The 25,696-nt window shown below is 43.2% G+C and overlaps 1 protein-coding gene across 2 annotated transcripts; it reads right to left on the reverse strand.

Annotated features, from left to right (window-relative positions):
- Nucleotides 1-624: 624 nt before the first annotated feature.
- Nucleotides 625-25,675, reverse strand: LRRC8C (leucine rich repeat containing 8 VRAC subunit C). Of its 2 annotated transcripts, XM_030573619.1 has the most exons (4): nucleotides 25,630-25,675; nucleotides 24,722-24,803; nucleotides 5,771-5,912; nucleotides 625-3,066 (listed from the first exon to the last, which is right to left on the reverse strand). In XM_030573619.1, exons 3-4 carry the CDS (start codon nucleotides 5,906-5,908, stop codon nucleotides 796-798), a joined length of 2,409 nt encoding a protein of 802 aa, XP_030429479.1. In that variant the 5' UTR covers nucleotides 5,909-5,912; nucleotides 24,722-24,803; nucleotides 25,630-25,675; the 3' UTR covers nucleotides 625-795. The 2 variants fall into 2 exon arrangements, with proteins under 2 accessions (XP_030429479.1, XP_030429480.1); XM_030573620.1 differs by lacking the exon at nucleotides 24,722-24,803.
- Nucleotides 25,676-25,696: the final 21 nt, after the last annotated feature.

Below are 25,696 nucleotides of genomic sequence, written 5' to 3' on the forward strand. Positions count from 1 at the left end.
CTGTTCAAATTAATGGAAGGTGGGAGGCTACATCTCCTGAACTTTTTAAAAAATCTCAAACTTGAATCCTTCCAAGATTGACTCTCCTATACTACTTTGAAAATCTTAGCCTTACTTGTTCAGTTCTGCAGAATAACGACAGCAGATGTGTTCTGTTCAGAATACTGCATGAGATGGAGGCTGAGATTTCTAGAGGGGCATAAGGGAGTTAGGTGTCCATTGACTTTCAATAGAAGTTGTGCACCTAATTTCCTTAGGCCACTTTGACCACTTGGGAGAATATTTGGCACGTGTAGAGTCTCAACAAAAGGATATTTAATCAAGGTCATGTTTTGTGGGGTTCTGGGCACCTTCAACGCCGATTGATGAAAATAGGGGTTGAGGCTGTTCAACATCTCACAGAATCAACCCCTAGAATATCAAATCCTAAGGCATTAACAATGGCCCAGCAGATGATACATTCATCTATTTAAAAAAATATGCAAAATTAAGAAACAGTTAATCTAACCACTAGCTTTTGCCAGTACAAAATAATTTTTCAGACACTCTTGTTATCAGGGCAAAATAAACTTTAAAATATTTTTAAACTGTGAAAAAATACAAGTAAATTTTTATTAAAAAAAAATATATATATATATTCCTTACTCCACATTTGTTTGTACAGATAGTTTCGTGTTAAAAGGACAAAAGAAAAAATAACAAACACATGAATAAAGGCATACTCAGACTATCAAATTATTTATATAGTGTATTTGGTAGAAGCATCTTTCTGTAAACTGAGTAAAAAGAAGTTAATTATTCAGCTTTCATCTGCTCTCTAACATCAGAAGGCAAAGTTTCAAACAAGGTGTCTTCTACAACCAAGCCAGTCCGCTTCAAAGCCCTACACTCACCAAGTTCAGGTGGGAGAATTTCAAAGTGATTGCCTTTAATATCCAAGTAGGAGAGGAATACTAAATTACCAATTTTAGGTGAAAGGACTGACAAGTTATTTTTCCCAATCTTGAGAGTCTTAAGTTTTTTGCAAAAGTATAATTCATCTGGCACACTCTCCACTTTGTTACAAGTGATGGAAAAATACTGTAAACTTTGCAGCACTCCTATTTCTGGTGGAATAAATCGTATATCATTGTAAGACAAGTCTAAGTATCTGATTTTGTTGCATAGGAATAGGTGGGATGGAAGAACCTCTATTTTGTTGTGACTAAAGAAAAGACGCTCTAGGCTAGTGAGTTTCTTTATATGTTCTGGGATATATGTTATACTGTTGTACCACAGTTTTAGGATTGTAAGTTTTCTCAGATATTGAAAACTAACTATTTCTTCTATTGATTTGAGGTTGTTTTCCTTTAAATCCAATTCCTGGAGACTGAGAAGGCTAAAAACTGCATGAGGTATGCGCTCCAAATCACAGTGAACCAGCTCCAACTCTGTCAAGTTAACCATTTTCTTCAGGTTATTGAGCATCACTAATTTGGTGCCATCGTTATGGATACACATTTTTTGAAGATGGCTTGAAACATCAACTACAGATTGTGGGATTTTGGATACATTGCTTTTAATGTAGAGAATTTTAAGGCTTTTAAGTTCCCGAAAAGACTCAAGCGTAATGTTTTTGGAAATATCATGACTGAGAGAACCAATTAAGTAGAGCTCTTCTAAATTTCTGAGCCCATACATCCATTGTGGAAGTTCCCTGATGTCATCAAACTTGACACTCAAGATCTTCAGATTTTCCTTCAGAAAAGCCAAGGCAGTACTGTGGATCTTCACAGAACACTGGTACAAAGAGAGCTCTTGGAGATTATCCAACTGTGCAATGGTTGCTGGTATCATAACATTATTAATTATTTCAAGTTTTAAAGACTGCAGCTCTGTAATTTCAAAAACGGTGTCTGGAAGTCCAGAAAGCATGAAGAGCTGCAGTTCTAGCCGGTTATATGCATTTGTTTGTAGCCTCTGTCTCAATTTATCCGCAGTCCATTCATTGTTTAAGTTCAGCTGTTTCAGCTTGTTTTCACTGACTTCTGACAGGAACACTGCAAATCTCTTTGAATAAAGAGGGTCGTATTGATCTATCATGTGAAGCATAAAAGCAAAGTCATTCTTAACATCTGGGATATCATCAATTCCGGTCTCTTGCCGAACATATTCAAAAGAATATTCCCTTAGAGAACGATAGAACAACCAATATAAAGTGTAAAGGCATGTTAGCCCATAGATGCTTACAAAGCACAGGTAGCAGAAGGAAAGTTTAGAGAATAGATGCGCCATGGTATGATTACAGGAAAAATTCTTATATCCTGTCATGTCTTGTATGTCAACATTACAGTCTACTGTAAATTGAACTTCTGAAACTAGTGCACTATTGTAAGCAATAATGATAAGGAATTTAATAACTTTAAGTACAGTTTGACGAACATACATAGCATAGAGCAGATCACTTTCTTCAACATGCAGTCGGAATTTCTTCACCTTTTCAAACAATGCTTTTGCCTGTTCTCCTTCTTTTTTATCCAGTGCCCCTGCCGTCCCCTTATCTACAACAAACTTTTCAGGTATTGATTTTAAAGACTGAGTCTTGACCAAAGTGCCTTCTGTGCTAGGTTGGATAGTATTTGACCTGCTTATGTTGTTCTTCCTGTTGTCCTTCTCTTCCGAGTCTTCCCCAGACACTTCAGATAATGCCCTGGTTGTCCAGGGAGAATCAAAACATTTTCCCAGTATGGAAATGAAGTGTTCAATTTTTGAGCTCGATCCAGGGAATTTGAACCAGAAGTTACTACATAGCATGAAGATCAGAGTATGTATAAGGACAAGGTAAGGGAAGTACTTTGCATACCAATGCAGGGCACGTTCATAGCACATTTGGTTTATAAAGCTATACTGCTGAAGGTCTAAATCAGTCTTTAGTCCTTTCATTTCAACAGTGGCAGGAGTAGTGGATGGTTTGGGTGGAGGAAGTGGGGTTGTATTTGGGACTGCATTAGACACATTAGGAATGTGAGCGTGGTTCTGTGAAGGCTGTATTCTTTTTGGAAGGCATATGATCTTGTCTTGCATAACCTGAAACACACAGAAAGATACACTTTCAAATTATGTAGGATAATAGCATCAGCTAAATGTAATTTCTCCTTGACATACTCTATGCTGAGTATTAGTTCAGTGGCTAAGTCCATTATTGTTATTTGTTATGTGTTAATCACACGATTAATATATATGCTAAAAACTAAATTGTCTGACCTATTTAGTTGTTACCATACTTATAAAAATCTTCCACATGTAAACAAACGTATGAAAGAGTAGCTCTGTCTTTGATTTCATGATCATTGCATGAATTCAGCACTAACCAATCAGATTTAAACCCACCACATATACACATAGGCTTATTCTGCCTGAGTGCCCACACTTCCCATTGACTTCAGCAGGAGCTGAGGGAGCATGCCACCTAGCAGGACTGGACCCCACCATCACTTTTTAACTATCTCCAGCATGGTAACTGCTGAAACTTAGGCCATGTCTACACTTACCAGTAGCTTGGCGTTGCTACAATCGATGTAGTGGGTGTTGATTTAGCAGGTCTGGTGAAGACATGCTAAATCACTGGGAGGGTGCTCTCCAATCAATTTGTGTACTCATCTCCCCAAGAAGGGTAAAATAAGTTGGCGGGAAAGCATCTTCCCATCTACACAGCGCGGTGTAGACACCGTGGTAAGTTGACCAAAGCTCTGTCGACTTCAATTATGTTATTCACATAAGTTGGGTCAACTTACTGCGATAGTGTAGACAAGGCTTAGAAAGCTCCTTTAGATACTCTGAGCCAGATCCTCAACTCGTATAAACTGGTATAAAGCTCCAGTGAAGTCAACAGAGTTACCCCGATCAACATTAATTGAGGATCTGGCCCATTATCTTGAAATTGGGTTTACACATTTGTAATAAACAGGAATGTAAATATTTGTCTGTTTCATTTGAATTGTTTTCACACACTATTTCCCTTGTGGTTTATTCAGGCAAGCAGTTAAGCATGCAAGTGACTGAAACTATGCTTCGTTCATGTCAACAAACACTTGGCTGCTGGCCCAAAAAGTGCCCTCGTGAAGTGGAATTTTTGAATTCATATATCACATACATACATATCTTCTGTATGCAGCAGAAGATATTTAAAAAATATAATACAAACAAACCTATAACTTACATCCTGCACAATTTGGGACATTTGTCATTGAAATTCTGGAGAAAATTCCCTGCTGGTGATGAGCAGAGCTCCAATGAAGTCTGCCAGTTTATGACAGCAGAGAATTTGTCCCTTTAACTTCACTTCCTAGGGAATGTGAGTTCCATGTTAGAGGTATTCTTGGATCCAGCAGCGTCAGCTGGATCAAATCCTGCTAAAACAATGTGAATCGGTAAGAAAATGGCATAGGGATTAAACAGGAAATGGTGAGGCTTATTTCATATCAGCGATAGGAACACAGGGCCAGATTGTGGCATGCTCTATGGGTTTATGCCAGGGTTTCTCAGACTTTTGTACTGGTGACCCCTTTCACACAGGCAACCTCTGATTGTGCCCCCCCATATGCATTAAAAACACTTTTTTATATATTTAACACCATTATAAATGCTGGAGGCAAAGCAGGGTTTGGGGTGGAGGGTGACAGCTCGCGACCCCCCATGTAATAACCTCATGACCCCCTGAGGGGTCCCAACCCCTAGTCTGAGAACCCCTGGTTTATGCAGAGGAGAAGCTTCTTCCAAGTCATTATTCCCTGCATAGGTGAGTAGAGCAAAGGCTCTGGGAGGTATACTGCACCAGGTACAAGCCGAGCATAGGGTAAGTCCTAACTGGAATGGGGAAAAACAGGGAGGTAGATTGTGATTTGAAAGGTAGTTCCTGGGTCTGCACAACTGTGCACCGCCTCACACACAAAAATCACAATTTAGGTGCCCCCTCTCCCCCTCCTTTTTTTTTTTTAATTAAAAGGGACAGTTAATGTTTGTGTGTCTAAACTTTGATCTACTCTCAAACCTGTTGAAAAGGTCCTTCAAATTTAAAGATGTAAAAACAAAAAATATTCATGACCAAATATCTATTTTTTTTTAAACAACAGGTTTTTTTTGTGGAGCCCCCCATACATAGTGCTTTCTGCTTCTTGTCAAATTTTGGCTCTGTAGCAACATTTAACTAACCCAGCAGTTAACATGAATTGTTTATGTACCAAGCATCCTCAAAACGTTTTGGCATGGAGGAGGGACAATTATTAATTATGGGTGGTTATGAATAAAATAAGCATATTCATTTCAGCTCTATTCAAAACACAGGGAGAAAAATAAAATCGATGTTTGCCAAATGAAAAAGACAAGAATATATTTTTAAGCCCTTAAGAAAGTTGTAAATAATAGTGAAAAACAAGAATTTAACTCAACGGTTAGGTTTGCTTTGAAAAATAGTTATAAAAAAAGGCACAAAATCTCCTCACGCTCCTTTGCCATGACTAAGGATTATTAAAAAACAAATGGGCCAATTCCTCAGCTGGTGCAAACCAACAGCGTTCCACTGACTTCTGATTTTCAGCAGCTAAGAGTCTGGCCCTTAATATTTTACTCATCTGTTCACACAACTTACTCATCTGGGCCAGCAGATTTTGGCATTGCTGGTTGCGACTACAGCGAAAACAAAACTTGACAATGTTCTTCTAAAGAAGGCTCTGTCTGGCATTTTTTGAACACCCTGACAACACGCTTTTAAGTTATACTTTGTTTAATTTACCTGTAATGTACATCCAAATACACCAATCATCAGCATGGCTACTGAGAGATAGTCCGTAAACACATCCCACCATGGCTTCAGTACTCTGAATGCCGGCTGCTGTTCAGAGAACTGACGAAATTCAGTAACAGGAATCATGTTTCTGAAAGACAGTCAAGAAAAGCTGGTGTTTAGTCATTTCATGCTATCCTCCTCCATTTCATATGACTCATGGAAAAAGATATTTGACACACTGGGGGCGTGGAGGGGAATGCTATTTTGACCTTTTACAATCATTAGGCATTCTGTGCTTCATGTCCTGCCCTCCCAGTTCCTTGGACCTAAAAATGGGCAAAATAGTCACCTCACAAGGGTTGCTGGATTCTTACTTCATAGCTATAATGTATTTGGAGCTCCTTGGAAAGAAGGCACTCTAAGCATGAGTTACATTAACATATTGTCTTCTTAAATCCTTCAGATTTCACACACTGTCAATGAAACCACTATAACTGAAGCATTACTTCACAAAACCATATTAAAAATCAGAGTTATTTATGAGGCAATGTCTGTATCCATAATTTGCACTGATGCCCAGTTTGTTGCAGTAATGTTGATAGTATATGGCTCTCTTTATGACTCTCCAGCCAGGACAGTCCCTTCTGATATCTGTGTGCTTATCTCATAAAAACTCAGCAGAGAAACCAGGGGAAAGTGCTTCTTCAAAAGAGGAAGAGCTGGTGTGAGTGACTAATAGGACAAACCTTCTCTTCACTCTTTTTTCTTTTAGAAAACAGTGGAAGAATCCATCCCTTTAAATTATATGACCAGCACTTATCAGTGGAGCACTGTACTTTAGGTATCCTTTACCTGACAGCATCGCAGTGCCCATAAGTGTCACACAGAGGAAAGACTCGAGCAAGAGCTAAAGCATGACATAAATTGGCTTTTCTGCAGTACCAGAAGTTGTACTATTTGATGGCCATTGCTAGGAAGATTCCTTCCTTCCTTTTCTTTATTTCCAGCACAAATCTAAATAATTTTGGAATGCTATTACATCAGATTTTATTTTAAAATTGTTATTTTTCTATCAAACAATCATAGACAGATACATTCTTTAAAGAATACATAAATACAATTTAAATATATTAGATGCCATTTAGTGATCCCTTTTGAAGCTTTGCTATTTACATGGTTGTCAGCTCAGTCATTGGAAGCTGGCATTTTGCGGACAACAGAAGTACCGCCAGCTCCAAACATTCAAAAATCCCACATATCATGAGACTGGCTTCAAAATCATTTTTTGTTTTGTTCTGATAAGAACTTGGGGGGGGGGCAGGGGTTGATTATTTTGTGGGGTGTTTTTTGTTTTGGGGGAAGGGAGGTGTTGTGTCTTCTGGCATCAGATCCTGCAGGGTTTCATGTTTTCAAGCTTTTCTCCACAACTGTGAGAGGTAGAAATTTTTTTTGTAAACCAAAGTTGAGATACTCACAGTCTTATGACTCCAGAAGGAAAGCTTTAAGAAAAGCGCCTGATGTCATGAGAGCTGGCAACACACAGCAAGAAGTGCACTGAGTGTAGGAGTAGATGGGATGAGAAATCATTCTGCACTGAAATCTGTGGGAAGTCCGGGTAAATTTGAATTCTGGTTTCTCCATGTATTTGTAAGTAGTTTTGTTTTATCATAACTGTGTTTGATTACTTTATAGGTAGGTAATTGATGAGGAATTTAGATGAAGACATATGCCACCACAAGGAAATGCTCCTAGGATCTCCTTCCCTTCTCCTCCAGTATCCTGGATAATGAGCATATGAAATATCAGAACTGCTCAAGAGCACATGACCACGTCACTGTCTAGTCGGTGGTCCACAGACGATGAGGGAGAACTTGCATAAGGAAAGTCTCTCATGCCCTCTATCGCAGGGCCATCTGTGGAGAAGGATGATCTGAGTCTACCTAAGTGACAATACTAGAACAGTCTGAAAATTTTCAGATGCAATGTTTTTCTGTCAGAAAATGTCATATTGAAGCATTCCATGGGAAACATTAACATTTGGGCTTTTTGTTCTGATTTGGAACAAAAATTTGGAATGTTAGAATTTCCCACAGAATGGAATTTTTTGTCCAAACCAGCTCTAGATAATACTTAGCCCCATTATGGTTTCACAGTAGAAACTTTATAGATGGGTTACTTTAAAAATAGAAACAGACCAACTGATCTTTTTAAATCAAGATCTACAGCACCTGAAAATTAGTAACCATTCTTTCAGACTAGAGAACTTCACCAGGGAAGAAAAGCACTCAGAAAAGTATTGATATGAACTGGAAAAAAACGACTATTAAAGAAACTTGTCAGGGGTGAGTCAATCTAGTGTTCAGTTTTGTTGTGACAACTATATCAGAATGCTATTTAAGGCACTGTTCAGCATTCTTTACCCAATATATGGTCCCAATGGTGGATATGAATGAACTAATGACAGTATACAATGAATACAATGAACAGGAATTGAATTGTATGTCTTTTGTCCATAGAGTGGGGACTTTCTACGCTTGATCCTTCTTTTGCAATATTTTGCAAGCATGGATATTTGCAAGATTCAGATGGAGACCGGTCACAAAGGTATGGAACATTTGAGCCATTTTCTATCATTCTCTCAAGAAACTCAATCATTTCTCCCTCTAATGCAGGCTACCTTTGTGGTACTAGAAGTCACAGAAGAGGCCTATAAGAAATTCAAAGGAAGGTATCTGTATTCTGTATTTTACAATGCTGCTGGATTGAATGATTGCACAATAAGTGGATACATATAACTACCACTTCTTTTACAACAGTAGCTTGCTTTTACATATTACGCTTCTAGCCCTGTTACCATGCAGACTCCTTGGAATTCCATAAGCAGAGGATTCCAAAGCTTCAGAAAAACAGATTGCGTGTTTATCTTTTTCAAAGAATTGCTAAATAACTCCTCCAGGACTCCTCCTGGACAAGGACTCTGACCCTAAAGAAGTGTTACATTCAAACCGTATTTTATTCATAGATTCATTTCCAATCAGATGCGACAAGGACTTTGCAAACGGAAATGGTTCAGATTCAATCTATATTCTGCTGACTATTTTAAACAAGTCAGAACAGAGATAGTTTAAAACCAATGCCACATTTCAGGAAAAAGATCAACACATGAACTACTGGAGTTTCTCTTATGTTATTATTAAAAGGAATTGCAATATTAAAGATGAATTTAAACATTGTGGGTTAGAATTTCAGCTGGTATAAATTTGTACTGCTCCACTGACTTCAATTCAGTTGCATCCAGTTACTATTTACAGGCACAATACCCAATAGTTTAGGCATAAGCTTTGACCTATATTAAATGTTGTCATAATCTGGTTGGAGAGTCTCTGAATTCTAAATTCTCTTAATTTTCTTAATTAAAATAATCACTCTCATTCTCTTTTCTCTCGCTTCCCCTACCCCACCTTGCTCTCCAGAAACTTAAAACAGAAAGGGAGGTATGAGCTAGACTATCTGGCATTCTGCTGCTGCAGAGAATTAAAACAAGAAGCCCAAGTTAAACTCTGTTCTGAGAACCAGCCAATGGTGGTCTACAAACAAGGAGGGACAAACAAACACAAAACAAGCTGCATTAGTTTGTAAAAAATTCAAAATAAAATTTAGGGTTTGCCAGATGGAAAACTGGTGGGAGAGGGTCAATAGGGAAACATATTTTTAATATTTCTAGGGAGGTACTTCAAACAATGGAAAATAAAGGAAATTGAAAACTGATTCCATGAATACGAGGCAATGAGAGATGTGAAAATACAGGCATGCAGAAGAATTTTGGGGAACCCTGAAATTCAACAGCAAAAGAATAGCACAGGGGTCGCAATCTTTCAGAAGTGGTGTGCCGAGTCTACACTTATTCACTTTAACTTAAGGTTTCGCATGTCAGTAATACATTTTAATGTTTTTTAGAAGGCCTCTCCCATAAGTCTATAGTATGTAACTAAACTATTGTTGTATGTAAAATAAACAAGGTTTTCAAAACGTTTAAGAAGTTTCGTTTAAAATTAAATTAAAATGCTGATCTTACGCCGCTGGCCCACTCAGCCCGCTGCTGGCCTGGAGTTCCATTTACCTAGTTTGGCAGTGGACTGAATGGGGCCCCAGCTGGCAGGAGGCCGGCAGCTGGGACCCCAGACCGGCAGCGGGCTGAGTGGGACCAGCGTCCAGGACCCCAGACAACCAATGGGCTGAGTGGCTCAGCCCGCTGCCGGTCTGGGGTTCTGTCCACCGGCTCCTGCCAGCTGAGGTCCCTGCTGCTGGCCCCACTTAGCCTGCTGTCGGTCTGGGGTCCCAGCCCTGCTCACAAAGAGTGGGTACCTACCTTCTCCCTGGTTCTGGCCCATTCTCTTCCTCTGTCTCTGCACTAGGCTGAGGGTGGGGATGCACTGAGCACAGGGCTGGGGCTGAAGGAACAGGCTGGGGACTGGGGTGCAGGGTCTGGCCAGGAGCTAGAATGAGGGAGGGAGCTCAGGGTTGGGGCAGGAGGTTTGGGTGTGGCGCACCTACCTAGGACAGCTCCCATTTGGTGCTCAAGGTGGGGGTGGGAATGTGGAGGGTTGCAAGAGTCAGGGCATGTCGTGTGGGGGTACAGGAGTCAGAACAGGGGCTGGAGGTGCGTGAGGGAGTGCAGGAGTCAGGGTGTGGGATGGCTAGGTATAGGGTGTGGGGGTGCAGAAGTCAGGGCTGGGGTTGGGGGGTGCAAGGGTCAGGGCAGAGGGCTGTGTGTGAGATGGGGTGCAAGGGTCAGGGCAGAGGGTTGGGGGCGTGTGTGTGGAGGGTGCAGGGGTCAGGGCAGAGGGCTGAGTGTGTGGAGGGTTCCTTCATCCAGGCCAGCTGCGGGCGCTGAGTGGGACCGGTGGCGGGACCCCGGCTGGCAAGGGGCCAGCAGCAGGAACCCCAGAGCAGTGGCGGACTGAGCGTCTCAGCCTGCCCCCGCTCTGGGATTTCGGCCGGCGGCTCCTACCAGCCAGGGTCTCAGCCCGCTGCCAGCCTGGGGTTCCTTCACCCAGGCCGGTAGCAGGTGCTGAGTGGGATTGGAGGCAGGACCGTGGCTGGCAAGGGGCCAGCAGCGGGAACCCCAGAGTGGTGGTGGGCTGAGCGGCTCAGCCCGCCGCAGCGTGCCATCAAAAATCGGCTCGTGTGCCACCTTTGGCACACATGCCGTAGGCTGCCAGCGCTTGGAATAGCACATGGAAAAGAAGAGGCCAGTGTGGTCTTCTGAAGGAATATGAAGACAAACAAACAAACAGGCATGTGCTGGAAATGGAGATGTGGGGAAGAAGCAAACAAATGCATTGAGGGCCACATTCTCAGCGGGTATAAATGGGCACAGCATCTTTGACTTCAGTGGAATTTCACCCATTTACATCAGCTGAGAACTTGGCCCACAGAGTCAGTTAATGCTTTCAGGAGCAGATAAGAGCAGCAAAAAGCAGACCAAGTCAATGCAACCTAAAGGAGTTAAGGAGAATAAATAGATGAGGGTGGGGAAGAAGGGAATTGGAAACAAATTAGTCTCATTAATAAATGAGAGAGATTAAATCAAATGATGATTCTAAAATGGCTGCGCCATTGCACTAATCTGCCTGTTTGCAATTGGCCTTCATCAAATTAAATAAAGAAAAGTGGTATAGACAGTTAGGAAGTAATGAAGGTTCTTGCCAATGCAGCTGAAGAGAATATATTTTATAGATCAGGAGATCCAGATGACGTGCATTTCAGGATATGAAGGAAATTAAATAATTCAATTCCTGAACCACTGACAGCTCACAGGAATACCTGCAGGGTGCAGCTGGGGAGGGGTGATAACAGCAGCGCAGGTTTTTCCATTCACCAACTATCCCCTTGTGGAGCTGATATCCTCAGGCCCATGACAGAGAGGTAGGTTAGTAGTCTGTAAGAGCTTTACTATATTTTTACTCCAGTGTGTCTTTGTCAAGTGTCTTGAAAAATATACCTCTACCCTGATATAACACGACCCGATATAACTCGGGTTCGCATATAACACGGTAAAGCTCTGACATGCTGCTCTGAGCAGCGTGTTAAGGATGCTGGATGAGGCCGGGGACGAGGGGTTTAATAAGGAGCAGGGTCTCGGGGGCAGTCAGGGGCTTCCCCCCACCACAGGGTCTGGAAGGGGCAGGAGCAGTGGGAGGGCACTTTTGGGGGCCCCACAGTCCCCAAGTGGCCCAGGGGATTAGCGGGGGGCCGAGAGCAACCTGCTCTGCTTCCCTCGCCCTCGCCCCAGCCGTGTCACTCAGGGGAGGGGGCTTGGGGTAAGGGATTCCCCCCCCCCCACACACTCACCAGTAGCAGCAGAAGCGGAGCAGCCCAGCCCCACCCCACTCCACTCCACCAGCTCCAAGCCACAGCACTCCACTTCCCGCCGCAGGTGAGTACAGGGGGCATCCTTTCCTCAACTTCCCCGCACTCACCGGCGGCGGGACACGGAGCAGCCCAGCCCCAGCCAGCTCCACTCCACCAGCTCCCAGTCATGGTGCTCCGCTTCCCGCTGGGCAGGTGGGTGCAGGACTTTTCCCCAGCAACAGGGCTGGGGCCGGGGTAAAGAAAGTGGAGTGGGCTCTGCATCGCTCCACTTCCCACCGCAGGTGAGTGCGGGGGGCGGGGGTATCCTTTCCCCAACCTCCCCACACTCATTGACGGCGGGAAGCAGAGCGCCATGACTGGGAGCTGGTGGAGTGCAGCAGACTGAGGCCGTGCTGCTCTGCTTCCCACCGCTGTCCGTGAGTGCCTGTCAGGGGGTGGAGGCGGGGGTGGCTAGGGATCAGAGCAGTCAGGGGACGGGGGGGTTGGGTAGGGGGTGAGAACCAGGGGTGATTAGGGAGGGGGTCTCTGGAGGCGGCAGTCAGAGAACAAGGATAGGGGGCAAAGCAAGTTTGATATAATGCGGTCTCACCTATAACTCGATGAGATTTTTTGTCTCCTGAGGACTGGGTTTTATCGGGGTAGAGGTGTACTTTATAATTAAAAACAACACATACAAATGCATCTAAAATACAGTCCTGAATTAAAAAGTTGCAGCCAAGAATGAACTGGATAGTGTCCCTTTATTTTATCTATTGCAAGTTCTCTGGGATAGGGAGCATGTCTTTGTAGATGTCTGTATGGACACTTAACATATTTTCTTCACGGAACACCCAAAAATAACAAAAAGTTGACACCAAGATGGCTGCTTGTATAGAGTTGCTTTTCCCAGGTTCTTTAAGTGCCAAACAAATGTGTTGTGCACAGGTGACATGTAGGAGATGGAAGGATCCTTCCCTGTACCAGCAGGTGGATCAACCACTCTGGGAGAATAACTGCAGTCTCCAGGATGTGGCAGAGGCTACCGACTGCTTTGCGCCCCCTAAATGGGAGACTTCAATCAGGGGGTTGGTATCATTTGTTGACCCTCTGGTAGGCCCCATCAGTCCCAGCCACCTTCCATGCCATCCCCATATCCTCACTGAACAATGTCCCAAGACTGGATCTCCATACCCAACTTCACTACATCTTGTCCACTACACACAGCATAAAATGGAAGCTCCACTGATTTTTGTTTCTTACATGACCACCCACAGGGGAACAAGATTTGCCACTCCAAGAATAATGAGTCTGCCAACCTGCAGAGTTTTTCACTACTGGTCGAGCCCTTGTCTATTTTTATTCTTCCTGTGGAAGAAGATAATCAATTGTGTTACAACACAAGGAGGCAATCATTATTTATTGTGTGTGTTACAGTCAGGGCCTCATTGTGCTGGATGCAAACATTTAACAAAACAGTTCCTGCCCCCAGGAGCTCACTGATGCAACAGGGAGTGAAGAACACAATGGAGGAGGAGAAGAGGGAAGATGAAGATGACAGCATAGCTTGGAGGCTTGAAAGGTGTGGGATTTCTTAAAATAACCAGCTAGGAGATATAAAATTATTCATTAGCTAGCAATACATTTCTCGGTCATGACGCTGCATCAGTATAGGATACGGAATGAATGCCATCACCTCTTGAGGGTGTGTCACAAGGCTATGGACTTGATTTCGCTCCTCTGAAATCAGTGGGAATTTTTCCATTGACTTAGAGGGGCATAAGGTCAGGCAGGCTCCAGCTGAAGGTAGAAAAGCAGCAGAGCTGGGAGTGGAAGGTTTGTGCATTAAGACCATCCTGTGATTTTGGGACAGATGGTAACCATGGGGGATTCACACTATTTCAAGCCAGGAGATCCACCGATGGCAGAAAGTGCTGGGCTAGGCAAAAGTAGGTCTCTGTGCTGGCTTAAATATACTCTTTGTCTTAGTATGAATTATGAAGTGTCTTTTGGGAAAACTGCTGCAAGTAGGTCTCTGGGCTGGTTCCCATACACAAATTATGGAACATTCATCTTCATTAAAATGGCAGAGAGCAATGCATATTTAACATACAGGCTGTGGCAATTATAAGCAGCAATGAACCTGCGGCCTGGTAGCTGGGGGCTGACAAAGTCCTTGTATTGGATGAGTGCTGGTTACACCCGTGTATTACTTCACATAAAACAGTACACGGCACACTCCTGAAGTTGGAGCACTTTGTCACAGGCTGTAAACATTTGTAACTCTGAGTAATATTTCAGTGCCACTGTCAAGGGGTACTGTAATGTCTTTGGCGAGGCACCATGTTAAGGAAACAAGCTAAACTGTTTAACGACAGAGGGCCCAATTCTGCAGTTCTGAGCAGATAAATCTTCCCAGTAATTTTTTTTTGTCTGCACAGAGACTACAGGATTCAGCTCTTTAGCCAGCTAGAGTGGATAAGACTAAATTATGGCCACAGTTCTGCAGCCAGATCCGCATGGGCGTGCCTGGGGTGCTGGTTAGACAAAAGTCACTGCACCAATGTGGAGCCCCACTGATTACAGCCAAGTTTTCCTAGACTGAACTGCAGCAGAATAAGCAGGGCTGGCGCTACCATTTATTGAGGTTGTCCAACACTTCCCATTTTAAGACCTTGTTTCAGTTTGTCATAACTTTTCTGAACTGTTTGGCCTGAAATTTTGCATGCAGAGTGTCTGTCTCAGTCTGAAATAGTTGCTGTTTTTTTGTAGAAGAAAAAATGTAGCCAATATGATTCCACCATTTCTGAAAACAAGGTTGGGGAAAAATACATTTTTCTCATATTAAAAAGTTCGAGACTTTTTCTTTGAAAGGCTTTGAAGCAGGGACTTGAAATTTGGTAGGACCTGGTGTTTGTGTCAGGGATGAACCTTTTGCTGTCCATGCAAAAATCTGCCAAATTTGGCCAAGTTATAAACCTTTGAAAAAATGCAGTTCAAACATGCTCAGTGGAGACTTCTTTGATTTAGTAGCTAGAAATAACAGAAGATTCCACCCTCACTGAGCATGCTTGAGCCTCTCACCGCTTCTAGTGCTGACCAGACTGTGAATGCACCATGCCCACAGAGTGACTGAACATACTCCATCCCCTCACATCTCCTGTGTGGGACTGGACAGTGCGCATGTGCCATTGCTGCAGAGTTACTGAGTATGCCCCAACCCCAAGCTATAGGGGCTCAGAAGGAATTTCTCTGTCATTGATGCTCCCAGCTACTCCAGGCTGGGCACTGTAACTGACAGTAGGGAGCTGTCCTCTCCTGTGCTCTCAATGAACCCCAGCTCCTGCTGGCACCCAGTCAATATTTTGGAGGATGCCATGGGATTTGAATGTAGAGGGAACAAAGGTCAGACCAGGGGAGGGAAAGGAATAAATTGGGACAAGGAGTCTGATAAGCATGGAACTGGAGGAAAAAAACCTGGGAGTTAAAGGCAGGAGACTGGTAGTGGTTGGGCGAGCAAAAAATAGTACATGATCACATAATTGATGAGTCTATCATTATTCATATGCACAAAAGGGATGAATTAAGGATGCGCAGGCAACCTTAATTCTGGCATTTCCTAACATTTGAGTGCTTGATTTTATCATCTTAACAATGTTCTTTTAACACTGTGTGTGTGTGTGTGTGTGTGTGTAATATAATAAGGTCTTGGATGACTTGTCTTTCTATTTTGGCAATCATGTTATATACATTTGAGTCGTGCCCAGCACAGTGGCTACCTAATCCTGACTGGCGTCTCTGGTTGGTCCTCTTATACCACACAAATAAAGTTTTATTTATTTACGCATGTTACTACTAATTTTTTCTTATCTTTTAGGCATTTGAAGGGAACAATACATCTAAGAATGAATCATCCTCCCCTGTTAAGCTTTGCAGCCACAACTTATTTTCAGGAGACTGGAAAAACTGCAATGAATACAGATCACTTGTAAAGCTCTTGCACTTTTTCCCAGCTCTTCTCTTTTTGGTGAGCTACATTTAGTTCTGTTGATCATAACTAAGAATTTCACAGTAAAAACATCAATATTTGGGAGCAAGGAATACAAACAAGTGTTGCTACTGCTCAGTAATAAACTCAATTTTAAAGAACTGGAAAGACTGTAAAAATACATTTTTAAAGATCCATTTATGTCAGGGGCAAACTTTTTGGCTTGAGGGCTACATTGGGGTTGCAAAACTGTAAGGAGGGCCAGATATGGAAGGCTGTGCCTCTCCAAATAGCCCAGCCCCCGCCCCATCCACCTCCCCCCGCCCCCAACCCCTGACACATCCAACACCCCCCTGCTCCTTGTCCCCTAACCGCCCCTCTCTTGGGACCCCACTTCCTATTCAACCCCTCCTGCTCCCTGTCCCCTGACTGCCCCGACCCTATCCATACCCCCGCCCCCTGACAGGCCTCCCAGGACTCCCATGCCTATCCAACTCCCCCCCCACCTTCCTGTTCCCGACCGCCCCCCCAACCTCCACCCCATCCAACCACTCCCCTGCTACCTATCTCCTGGCTGCCCCCTGGGACCTCCTGCCCCTTATCCAACCCCCCCTGCTCCCCATCCCCTTACCATGCCACTCAGAGCAGCAGAAGCTCACAGTCATGCTGCCCGGCTGGAGCCAGCCACGCCGCCCGCGCTGACCAGTAGGAGCGGCGGGCCAGAGCGCTGGTGGCACGGCAAGCTGAGGCTGCAGAGGGACGGGTGACAGAAGAGGAGGGGCCCGGGGCTAGCCTCCCCGGTCGGAAGCTCAAGGCCGGGCAGGACAGTCCCATGGGTGGTAGTTTGCCCACTTCTGATTTAGGTCCTCAAGGCAGTCATTTTTAGGTCTACATGTTTACTGTGTTCTAGAAACATTTTAAAACAAAATATTTGAAATTCATTTTCTTGGTAGATGGGGCTGATCAACAAATATGGCCTAATGAGTGAGACAATGGACTAAGAGTCAGGAGTCCGAGCCCCAGCTCTGTCACTAGCTCATTGCATGATCTCAGGCAAGCCACTTCATCACTCTAGGTCTCAGTTTCCCCATCTGTAAAATGGGCACAATAAGGCTTACTACCTTTGTAAAGTGTGACAGGATGTGTGGATGAAAAGTACTGTATCAGTGCTATATATTATTTTCTCTAGTTCTCTGGAAAGAATCCAGTATGAGCTGGTAGTGACTGAAAATTTTTCTCTAATGGCTTTGTGAAATTAAGCTCATTTGATTCCACAAACAACAAAAATCCTCCACATCATAATTAGTACTAGTTGGCCTTCTGTGGAGGGACAACATTGCATTGTTCTGTAGAATGGATTATTCTCTCACCTTGAAACATGACCCTGCAGGTCAGGGTTCAGACAAAAAATCACGCCTGATCCTACCATCTTTACATGGACAATGTTCATCATTGATTTTAATGGGCGTTTTCCTTAGATAAGGGCTGCAGGATGAAGCTTATACACTGTTCCCTGGGCTATGCCTGTCCAGTGCAGAAACAGGACTTTTGTCTCCATGACTATAATTCAGCACATTTCCGCACATACAGCATTTAAAAAGAGCCTCCATCACTTTCCAGTAAAACCCTGAGTTCTAGGATCCCAGTTTCTAGGCTCCCCAGGGCAACAACTGGGGCCAAGACTTTTATATGCGACTAGTGATTTTGTGGCACTTGAGACATTTTAAAGGGTGGTAGATTTTCAGGACGTGATGAACACTCACCTGAAAATCGTAGCTCTACTGAAATCATGGAGAGTTTTGCTATCAACTTCAGTGGAACCAGGATTTCACGTCAGGTGTCTCCAGCTAGGAACCCACATTCACTAGTCACTTTTGAAAATCATGCCCTGTGTCATTCTGCAGACACATGGCACTATGTGCAGATGTTGGAAAACAATTATAGCCACGACACATACGAAATACAGAGGAGGAAGTGCAAGAAATGTTTCTTGTTCTATTTTAAGTGTTTGTGACATCATCAACTGCTGCAGAAGAAACTCAGAGAACTTCAAGACTCAACAGATGAAATCAGTTTCTCTTTGACTTCCATGCTGTGTTTTAACATGTATGTAGCAGCAATTTTAGCCTACATACAAGTGTATCTATTGCTGCTGAGTTAGTAGCCCAAAAATATTCTTGCTGGGTTTTTTAATACATAAAAACCATAATACCTTTTCATGTGAGTAGCAAACATCTGCATGCTCAACTGCTCTCTCAACTTTATTGGATTATGGAAACACACGTAGGGCTGGACCATGCACCTCAAAACCTCACTGAGATCAATGAGAGTTGTGCATGCACAAGTTATGCAGGACTGAGGAAAGATTACTATTTCTCTAAATACGTTCAATTAAAATCCTCAATTTTTCTGTCCAAAAAAGAGACTGCTTTAAAAGGCATATACAGCATTATGCAGTTTTGGAAATAATACTCTTATCTTAACAGGGTTAACATATCTTTCAAGCTTAGAGCTCTGCTCACAGAGCAGCAAAATGCTCTTTACATGATAAAAATGCTCTTTACATGATAAAAAAACCCAACTATTAGATCAAACTCAAACATTGAATAAGAAGAAATTATTCAAAGTGATATTTTAAGACATCCTAAAATTTGACAGACTGATTCAGAGAAGCAAAAGTTTTGCCACGTTCTTTGGAAATTCTTATTTAACATATTCAGATAGCACACACAGAGGAATAATCCTCAATTTTAGAGGATACAAACATTGTAAAACATTGTAAAAAATAGTACAATTAATTGATTAGAAATATGCAGGGGCCATAACTTAATACAAATATTCATTATCCATAAATCTGAAGGTGCATAAACAAATTTTACTGATGTAATTAAACATTAAAATCAACCATGACCAGGTCAGGAAACATAAAATATCTAAAGAGATCTATTCTGAGTCTCAAGCAGTTCTATCATCTAAAATGTTAAAGACCACACTGTAGTGGAGCCAAAGCAAATTAGAGAAGTGTCTGCTTGCATGATTTATGCCTTTTTCATATAAAGGATCTTTTCTTCTATCCCTTGCATGTGGTACAAGGGGACTTTTTAAAGTTTGCAGTATTCTTATAAAACATTAATCCCAATACACCTGGATAAACACATAGATATTTTCAGCTCGAAATGTATATCACGCATTTTTCTCCTTAGTGTAAAAAGCTTCCCACTAGAGACCACATATGTAGGACAGATCAATAATAGAAGCATAGCCCATTTTATACTAATGGTATCATTTCTGACTGGGCAATAGGAAAGGCAGTTCTAAAATTTGAAAGTTGTATAGTCTACACCAGGGGTGGCCAACCTGAGCCTGAGAAGCAAGAATTTACCAACGTACATTGCCAAAGAGCCACAGTAATACATCAGCTCTCCCCGCTGCCCCCAGCGCCTCCCGCCCACTGGCACAACCCCGCTGATCAGCACCTCCTGATCAGCTGTTTCCTGGCATTCAGGAAGCTGGGGGGTGGAGAGGAGGAGGAGCGAGAGCACAGCAGGCTCAAGGGACAGGGTGGGAAGGGTGGAGTGGGGGCAAGGCCTGTGGTAGAGCCAAGGGTTGAGCAGTGAGCACCCCCCCAGCACATTGGAAAGTTGGCACCTGTAGCTCCAAGACCCCGAGTTGGTGCCTATACAAGGTGCCGCATATTAACTTCTGAAGAGCTGCATATGGCTCTGGAGCCACAGGTTGGCCACTCCGGTCTACACACATTAATTAAAAAAATAGGAATGCTGTTTTTTAGGCACTCGGTCCAGATAATCTCCTTATTTCAAAGTGCTGTTCTGAATTAATAGAAAAAGAAATGTTAACAGCTACTGTATATTGATAACTACCAACATTAAAGTGGATTCTTACAGGTCATAAAGCTCAAAGGTTTGAAGGATCCAGAAAAATAGATCTGAGTCTGAACTCTTTATAGGACTCTTTCAGCTCATCGGGCCTGGTCTATGCTTACAATTTAGGTCGACATAGCTACAGTGCTCAGGATGTGAAAAATCCACCTAGCCACCACTGTAGCCGGAGCTAGGTCAACAGAAGATGAATGTTTTTATCAATCTAGCTACCACAGCTTGGTGGCATGATGCTCCTACAGTGACGGAAAAGCTCCTTCCATTGCTGTGGGCTGCATTTGCATTACAGAGTTATACCCACATAGCTATGGCATCATAGTTATGCCACTATAATCCCCATGTCTACAGACTTGTTTGTCCTCAGTGTTCAGCCATGCCCTTCTGAGGACAGACTAGAGTTTTCTTAACCAAAAAAAGTCTTTTGTTATACCACAAAACACAGAAAGGTAACTCCTAGTGGTCAAGCTTAAATTTTGCAAGATAAAAGCTTTAGTTGTCTGGAATCCTGATCATGATAACAGCAGGTGTAGTAGGTTTCACAAAAAGGTGTTTAAAATGTGTTTTCTCTGTTCCATTTTCAAGTGTGCATGAAAAGTATTTATCAACAGTTCTATGGCACAATGCAAGAGGAGGGTGCCATTCATCAAAAAGTCATCAAGATTGACTGATCAATTAGAGGACTTGCCTAACAACTGTCTCTCTTCAGCTGACAAACAGAAGTTACATTTCTTACAGTTCAATATCTACTTTTTTGTTATTGCATTTCAACATGAAACATGGGCACTCCAGTGTGACATACCTGGTATGATACAAGGGGCAGCACTTGACTCTTGGTTTGCTGCATTTAGCAGTTATGGTCAGCAGCATGCACGTGGTCAGTCCAGATCAGATGCTAGATCTCCAAATGGACTTGGGGTATGTCTACATGGAAACACTATAGTGGTGCATAGTCACTTTACAGCAATATAAGGTTCTCTTCCGTTGCTGTAGTAAATCTACCTCCCCGAGAGGTGGTAACTAGGTTGATGGAAGAATTCTTTGGTCGACCTAGTAATTTCTACGTTGGGGCTTAGGTCAGCTTAATTATATTGCACAGGGCATGACATTTTTCACAGCTGAGTGATGTAGTTAAGCCGACCTAACTTTGTAGTGTAGACAAGCCCTTAGGCATCGCAATGCCTAACTTTTAGGTGACTTGCCACCAGTGGAATCCACAACCCCAGTGTAGGCATACAGGCTCCCTATAGAATGCACGGGGAGAGATAGGCACTTAAGATTAGGATTCACAAAAACCAACACACTGAGTAGGGGAGCCACCTCAGCTAACCAGAGGAAATGCCAAGGAGAGAGATGTGGACTAAGTGCCCATGCTCCAAAGGAGTGAGGTGCCTAAATCTGGGCTAGATTTAGGTGCCTATCTGTGCCTGGGATTTTCAGCTGTGTGCCCTCTCCTGGAGTTAGCCATATAAGCTGTGGTTTGCAAGAAACAGAGGAGGAGGTGCTGATGTCTTCCCTTATAACTTTTAGCCGAATGAGATGTGGGAGACGCAGGTTCAAGTCCCCTCCTCCACCTGATGTGGCGAAGGGATCTGAACTTAGGTCTCTCCCATCAGAAGAGAACCCTAACCATTGGGCCCTGGGATATTCTGGGGAGACCAATCTCTATGGCCCCTGTTTAAGTTGTTCTACTGTGTATAAATAATTAAATATGAACAGAGCCAAAGAGTGTAAGAATGACTCTACAACCCGGTGATTAAGGCACTCACCTGGGAGGCGAGAGACCCAGGTTCAGTCCCTCTGCTCCACTGCAAATTTAATTACCACCTACTCCTTCACAAGCCATTTTGTGTGAGGTTAGGTTTGCTCTGAGAATGCCGCCCAGATCAGACCCCTCAGGCAAGATAGGCAGAGGAACGCCTTGTTTGAGGATGTGATTTGGCACTTTTATATAAGAATATAGCAGAGAGAAACCAATTCAGAGTGTCTACTGGACAAGTTTAAAGAAGCTTCCTTTGGCAGAGAACAGCAGTGGTAACAGTGCCTGGCCTACCTGGGACGCTCAACATCGATGTAAGTAGCCCTAGTGTGGACGCGCAAAATCGATTTTATAAAGCCTGCTTTATAAAATCGATTTTAATAACATCGATATTACCCTGTAGTGTGGACGTGGGCTAATTGAGTTATGTCTGAAGGGTTATGTCTGAAGTACAAACTGCATGCTCAGAGCCCAAAAGAGTGAAGCAAGCAAGCCTTGTATTTTGTCATTTTTAGGGGAGAAAAAATCTGATAAATCCACATCAACGGTATTCAGAGGTCCCCATTCACTGTGCCATGAGTTTCCAAATAGTGTTATGTCACAAGATCAAGACAGAGAGGTTAAGGATAAACTGCAGAGAGAAGCTTTCAGTGCACCAAATGTGTAGAGTTAAATGCTGGTTGAAAAGTTTCCGTGGAATCTTTTTGAGATGGAAAATGGTTTCTCAACTACACTGAAATGTTCATGAAAAAAAAAAATCTCTTTCCATGGACAATTTTGGGGGTTTCTTAGAAAACCTGAAAACCAAACATTTTTCAGATTTCAGAAAGTGAAAAATGTTTGGTTTTCAGGTTTAAGAAACCCCAAAAAAGTTAAAAAAATTTTGAACAAAAAAAAATAAAATCAGGTTCATCAAAATTTTTAGCAGAGAAAGAAAAGAGAAAGAAACAAACCCTCTCCAGACCAGCTCTCGAATTAAATACAACACAGCTCCTACGATTGTGAATTGCTCTGACGAATTACCTCTTTCATTTCCCTTCACATTCAGAGGTGTTTGGTTGGGAAGCGTATTTCTTCCAGTTAAGGAAGGCCAAGTTTCACTGCCTCTGAAGTAAAGGAGTGTTGTTCTAAGGTCACTGCTCAAAGAAAGGCAAGGTTCTGCATCTCCAGCAGTTGTCAGACTTTCTGACCCATGTGATCACAAGATAGTATAATGCTACCTATTGACCATCCAGCCACCTGAGTTTTGTTTAACTTTCTCACATCTCCACCCAACATACACATTTACTACAAAAATATATCCACTAATATGGGCATTCATTTTGAAAAGTGATGAGGGATTTTGGATGCCTCCATTGTTGAGAGCCCAGCTTGATGTACAGTAAAGGGGCCTGATTTCCAGAAAGTGCTGAGCACACAATTAAGTACCTTTGCGATGAAACTCAGGAGTCTTCTGATTACCTCTACTGGGAACCAGGATGCACTGGTCACAAATACTGTGTGTACAGAGTAATCAGATTTTTAGGGTTGGGAACCAAAAGTTTACATTTGAAACTAATTCACAGGACAAAACTAAATAATACCATAAAAACTAAAACTGCATATGAGCTGTCCAGTGGCTACCTTTAAACACTCAGATATTGAAGGAGAACAAAGCAAAAACTTCAGCAAACTTTAACAGAATCAGAGTGAGACTGGAAAAGGAAATGATTCAGACACCACAGGTGCTCAGTACAAGGCCTTTATGCTTCAGTGGCGACAATTCAGTTATGTTTACACATAAGCAAGTTGCCATTAGTTTAAAAATCATAATAAGGCCAAATTCTGTGACATGCTCAGCATCCTCCATACCTCTTTAAGGTCCAACCCTGCACCACAGGAGTGAAAGGGAGTTTTCAGTAGATGCATACCATTAAGTGGGAATGAGGAGTGCTGGACTTTTAACTACAAGGATTAAGCCCAAAAATGAAATTATAATACATAGATTTTTTAATTGAGTTTTATTACATTTGAATAGCACACATTTTCTCTTTAGCTTTGTTTGCAGTTTCCACCCCCAACTGTTCACATCTATTTTTTTTAAAAAGAGCTTCTCTCTTTCTTAGCATACTCCATAGTATCCTCAAAACCTAAGTGATCTATACAAGCAAAGGTTTACATATATTTCTAATGATGCTATTCCAAATGTTATGTTTGATATCTAACGTAAATTTCATAAGAGAATACAAAACAAATCTATAATCTGTTTGTGACAAAAATTATTATAAGGTATATTTGGCAGATTTTCATAAGCTCATTTTGCTTGGTCAACTCTGTCTGGTTAACTGGATAAATTACATTTCATTTATAATGAACAAAACCATCCATCACATTATAGCACAGCAAAGCTATTTTAAACTGATCTCGAAATCAGAGTCATTTTAATTTTTGACAAAAATCAGAGCCATGCGTTCGTGAGCCTTTAACTATATTTTCCTCTTCAGTCATCCCTTTCCATTATGCTGGGACCTTATTGCTAATTACCAAACCAAACATATAACAAATAAGAGCTAGAAATACAATAGCCTCACAACAGGAACTAGAAATACACATTTTGAAATTTCTAATATAAAATATTCTACTAGTCTGAACTCAGACTATCTGAAGTGCTAATCAAATCCATCACTTATACACCCCTTTTCAGAGACTCCTGATCAGCTTGGAGCACATAAAAAAGACCGGAATAATCCTTGTTTACAGGATTTCTGTTCATGTCTCTGTAAAGTGACATACGGAAAGCACTGTGGATGGCTTGCATATTCAAGGCTTTCCGTTATTTGTCCCCCCGACAAATATAAAAAAAAACTGGTTAACTCAACTAATCCATATGAATCGCGACTATTTTATCTTTCAGCTACTGAGACTTCTTTTACCTGAATTCTTCGCAAACCAGAAGGAGGGGAACAAGAAAACATGTCACTTACACTAGAAGCTGCTGCTGTTTTCCTTTGCTGTATCGCTACTCCTCAGGGCTGCTTCTACCATGGTAACTCAAGCCTATTGTTTCTAAACAGAAAACCAAATGTCCAGAATTGCTACAGGTTTCAGCGCTGGGAGTTCCTCTGTTGTCATCTACACTGGCTTTATGTTGATGGCAACCCTAAAACGTACCGTGTCAGCAGAAGAAATTCTGAGATTCCAGATAAAGTTCTGCTCTCACAGTGCTACAGAAGACACGGGGGGGGGGCGGTGTGTGGAGATGGACTGTGCACAATGAAATATCGAAACGTTCTCGGTTTAAAGCAGCTCTTTAGTGATGGGTGCAGGGGGGGGGAAAGAGAGGAGAGTCCCCTGCACTCACCGACTTCCTGGGCTCTTTAGCTGGGGGAAAAACACAGGCGACCCCTCCCCTGGCTGCTGGCGGAGTCCAGCTCGGCGCGGCTGCCCAACAGAGCAGCCCTGACGGCATCGGAAATGCAGCTGCCTGGGCCGGTTAGCAAAAGGCAGGATGGGCAGGTCCCCAACCTCCCACCCCCCGGGAGAGAACGAGCGAGTCCAGGGCTCCTCTGCCGTCCGGGCCAGTGGGGGAAAAGGCCTCCGGGCTCCTCTGGATGCTTCCCAGACCCCCGGCAGCCCCACCTCGACGGCGCCAGCCCTGCCCGCTTCCAGGGCTGCTTCCCCAGCGCCGGCACCTTCCCCGGGGCAGTCCCGGGAGGCTGTGGGCGAGGTCTGGCAGGCGGGCGGGGGGCGCGGGCCCGGGGCCAGATGCAGCCGCCTCACAGCGCTGGGCGGAGGATGCCGGGCTCCGCGTAACGGAGCGGGCTCTCCGCGGGCACCGGGCAGGGCTGAGATCCCGCCCGCCAGCCCGGCCGGGGCAGCGAGCGGCGCCTACCTGAAGGGATGCGGCGGCGGCGGCGGCGGCGGCGGGCTGGGGCGCGGGGGTGGCGGCGCTCGTGGCT

Source organism: Gopherus evgoodei, chromosome 8 (genome assembly GCF_007399415.2).
Source record: "Gopherus evgoodei ecotype Sinaloan lineage chromosome 8, rGopEvg1_v1.p, whole genome shotgun sequence".
NCBI classification, from domain to species: Eukaryota; Metazoa; Chordata; order Testudines; family Testudinidae; genus Gopherus; species Gopherus evgoodei.

Excerpts from the sequence above, each read along its gene's own strand:
- LRRC8C (XM_030573620.1), bottom strand. The coding sequence starts at position 5,908 with ATGATTCCTGTTACTGAATTTCGTCAGTTCTCTGAACAGCAGCCGGCA. Across the intron at positions 3,067-5,770 it reads TATTTGGATGTACATTACAG|GTTATGCAAGACAAGATCAT; the intron begins GTAAATTAAACA and ends TGTGTGTTTCAG.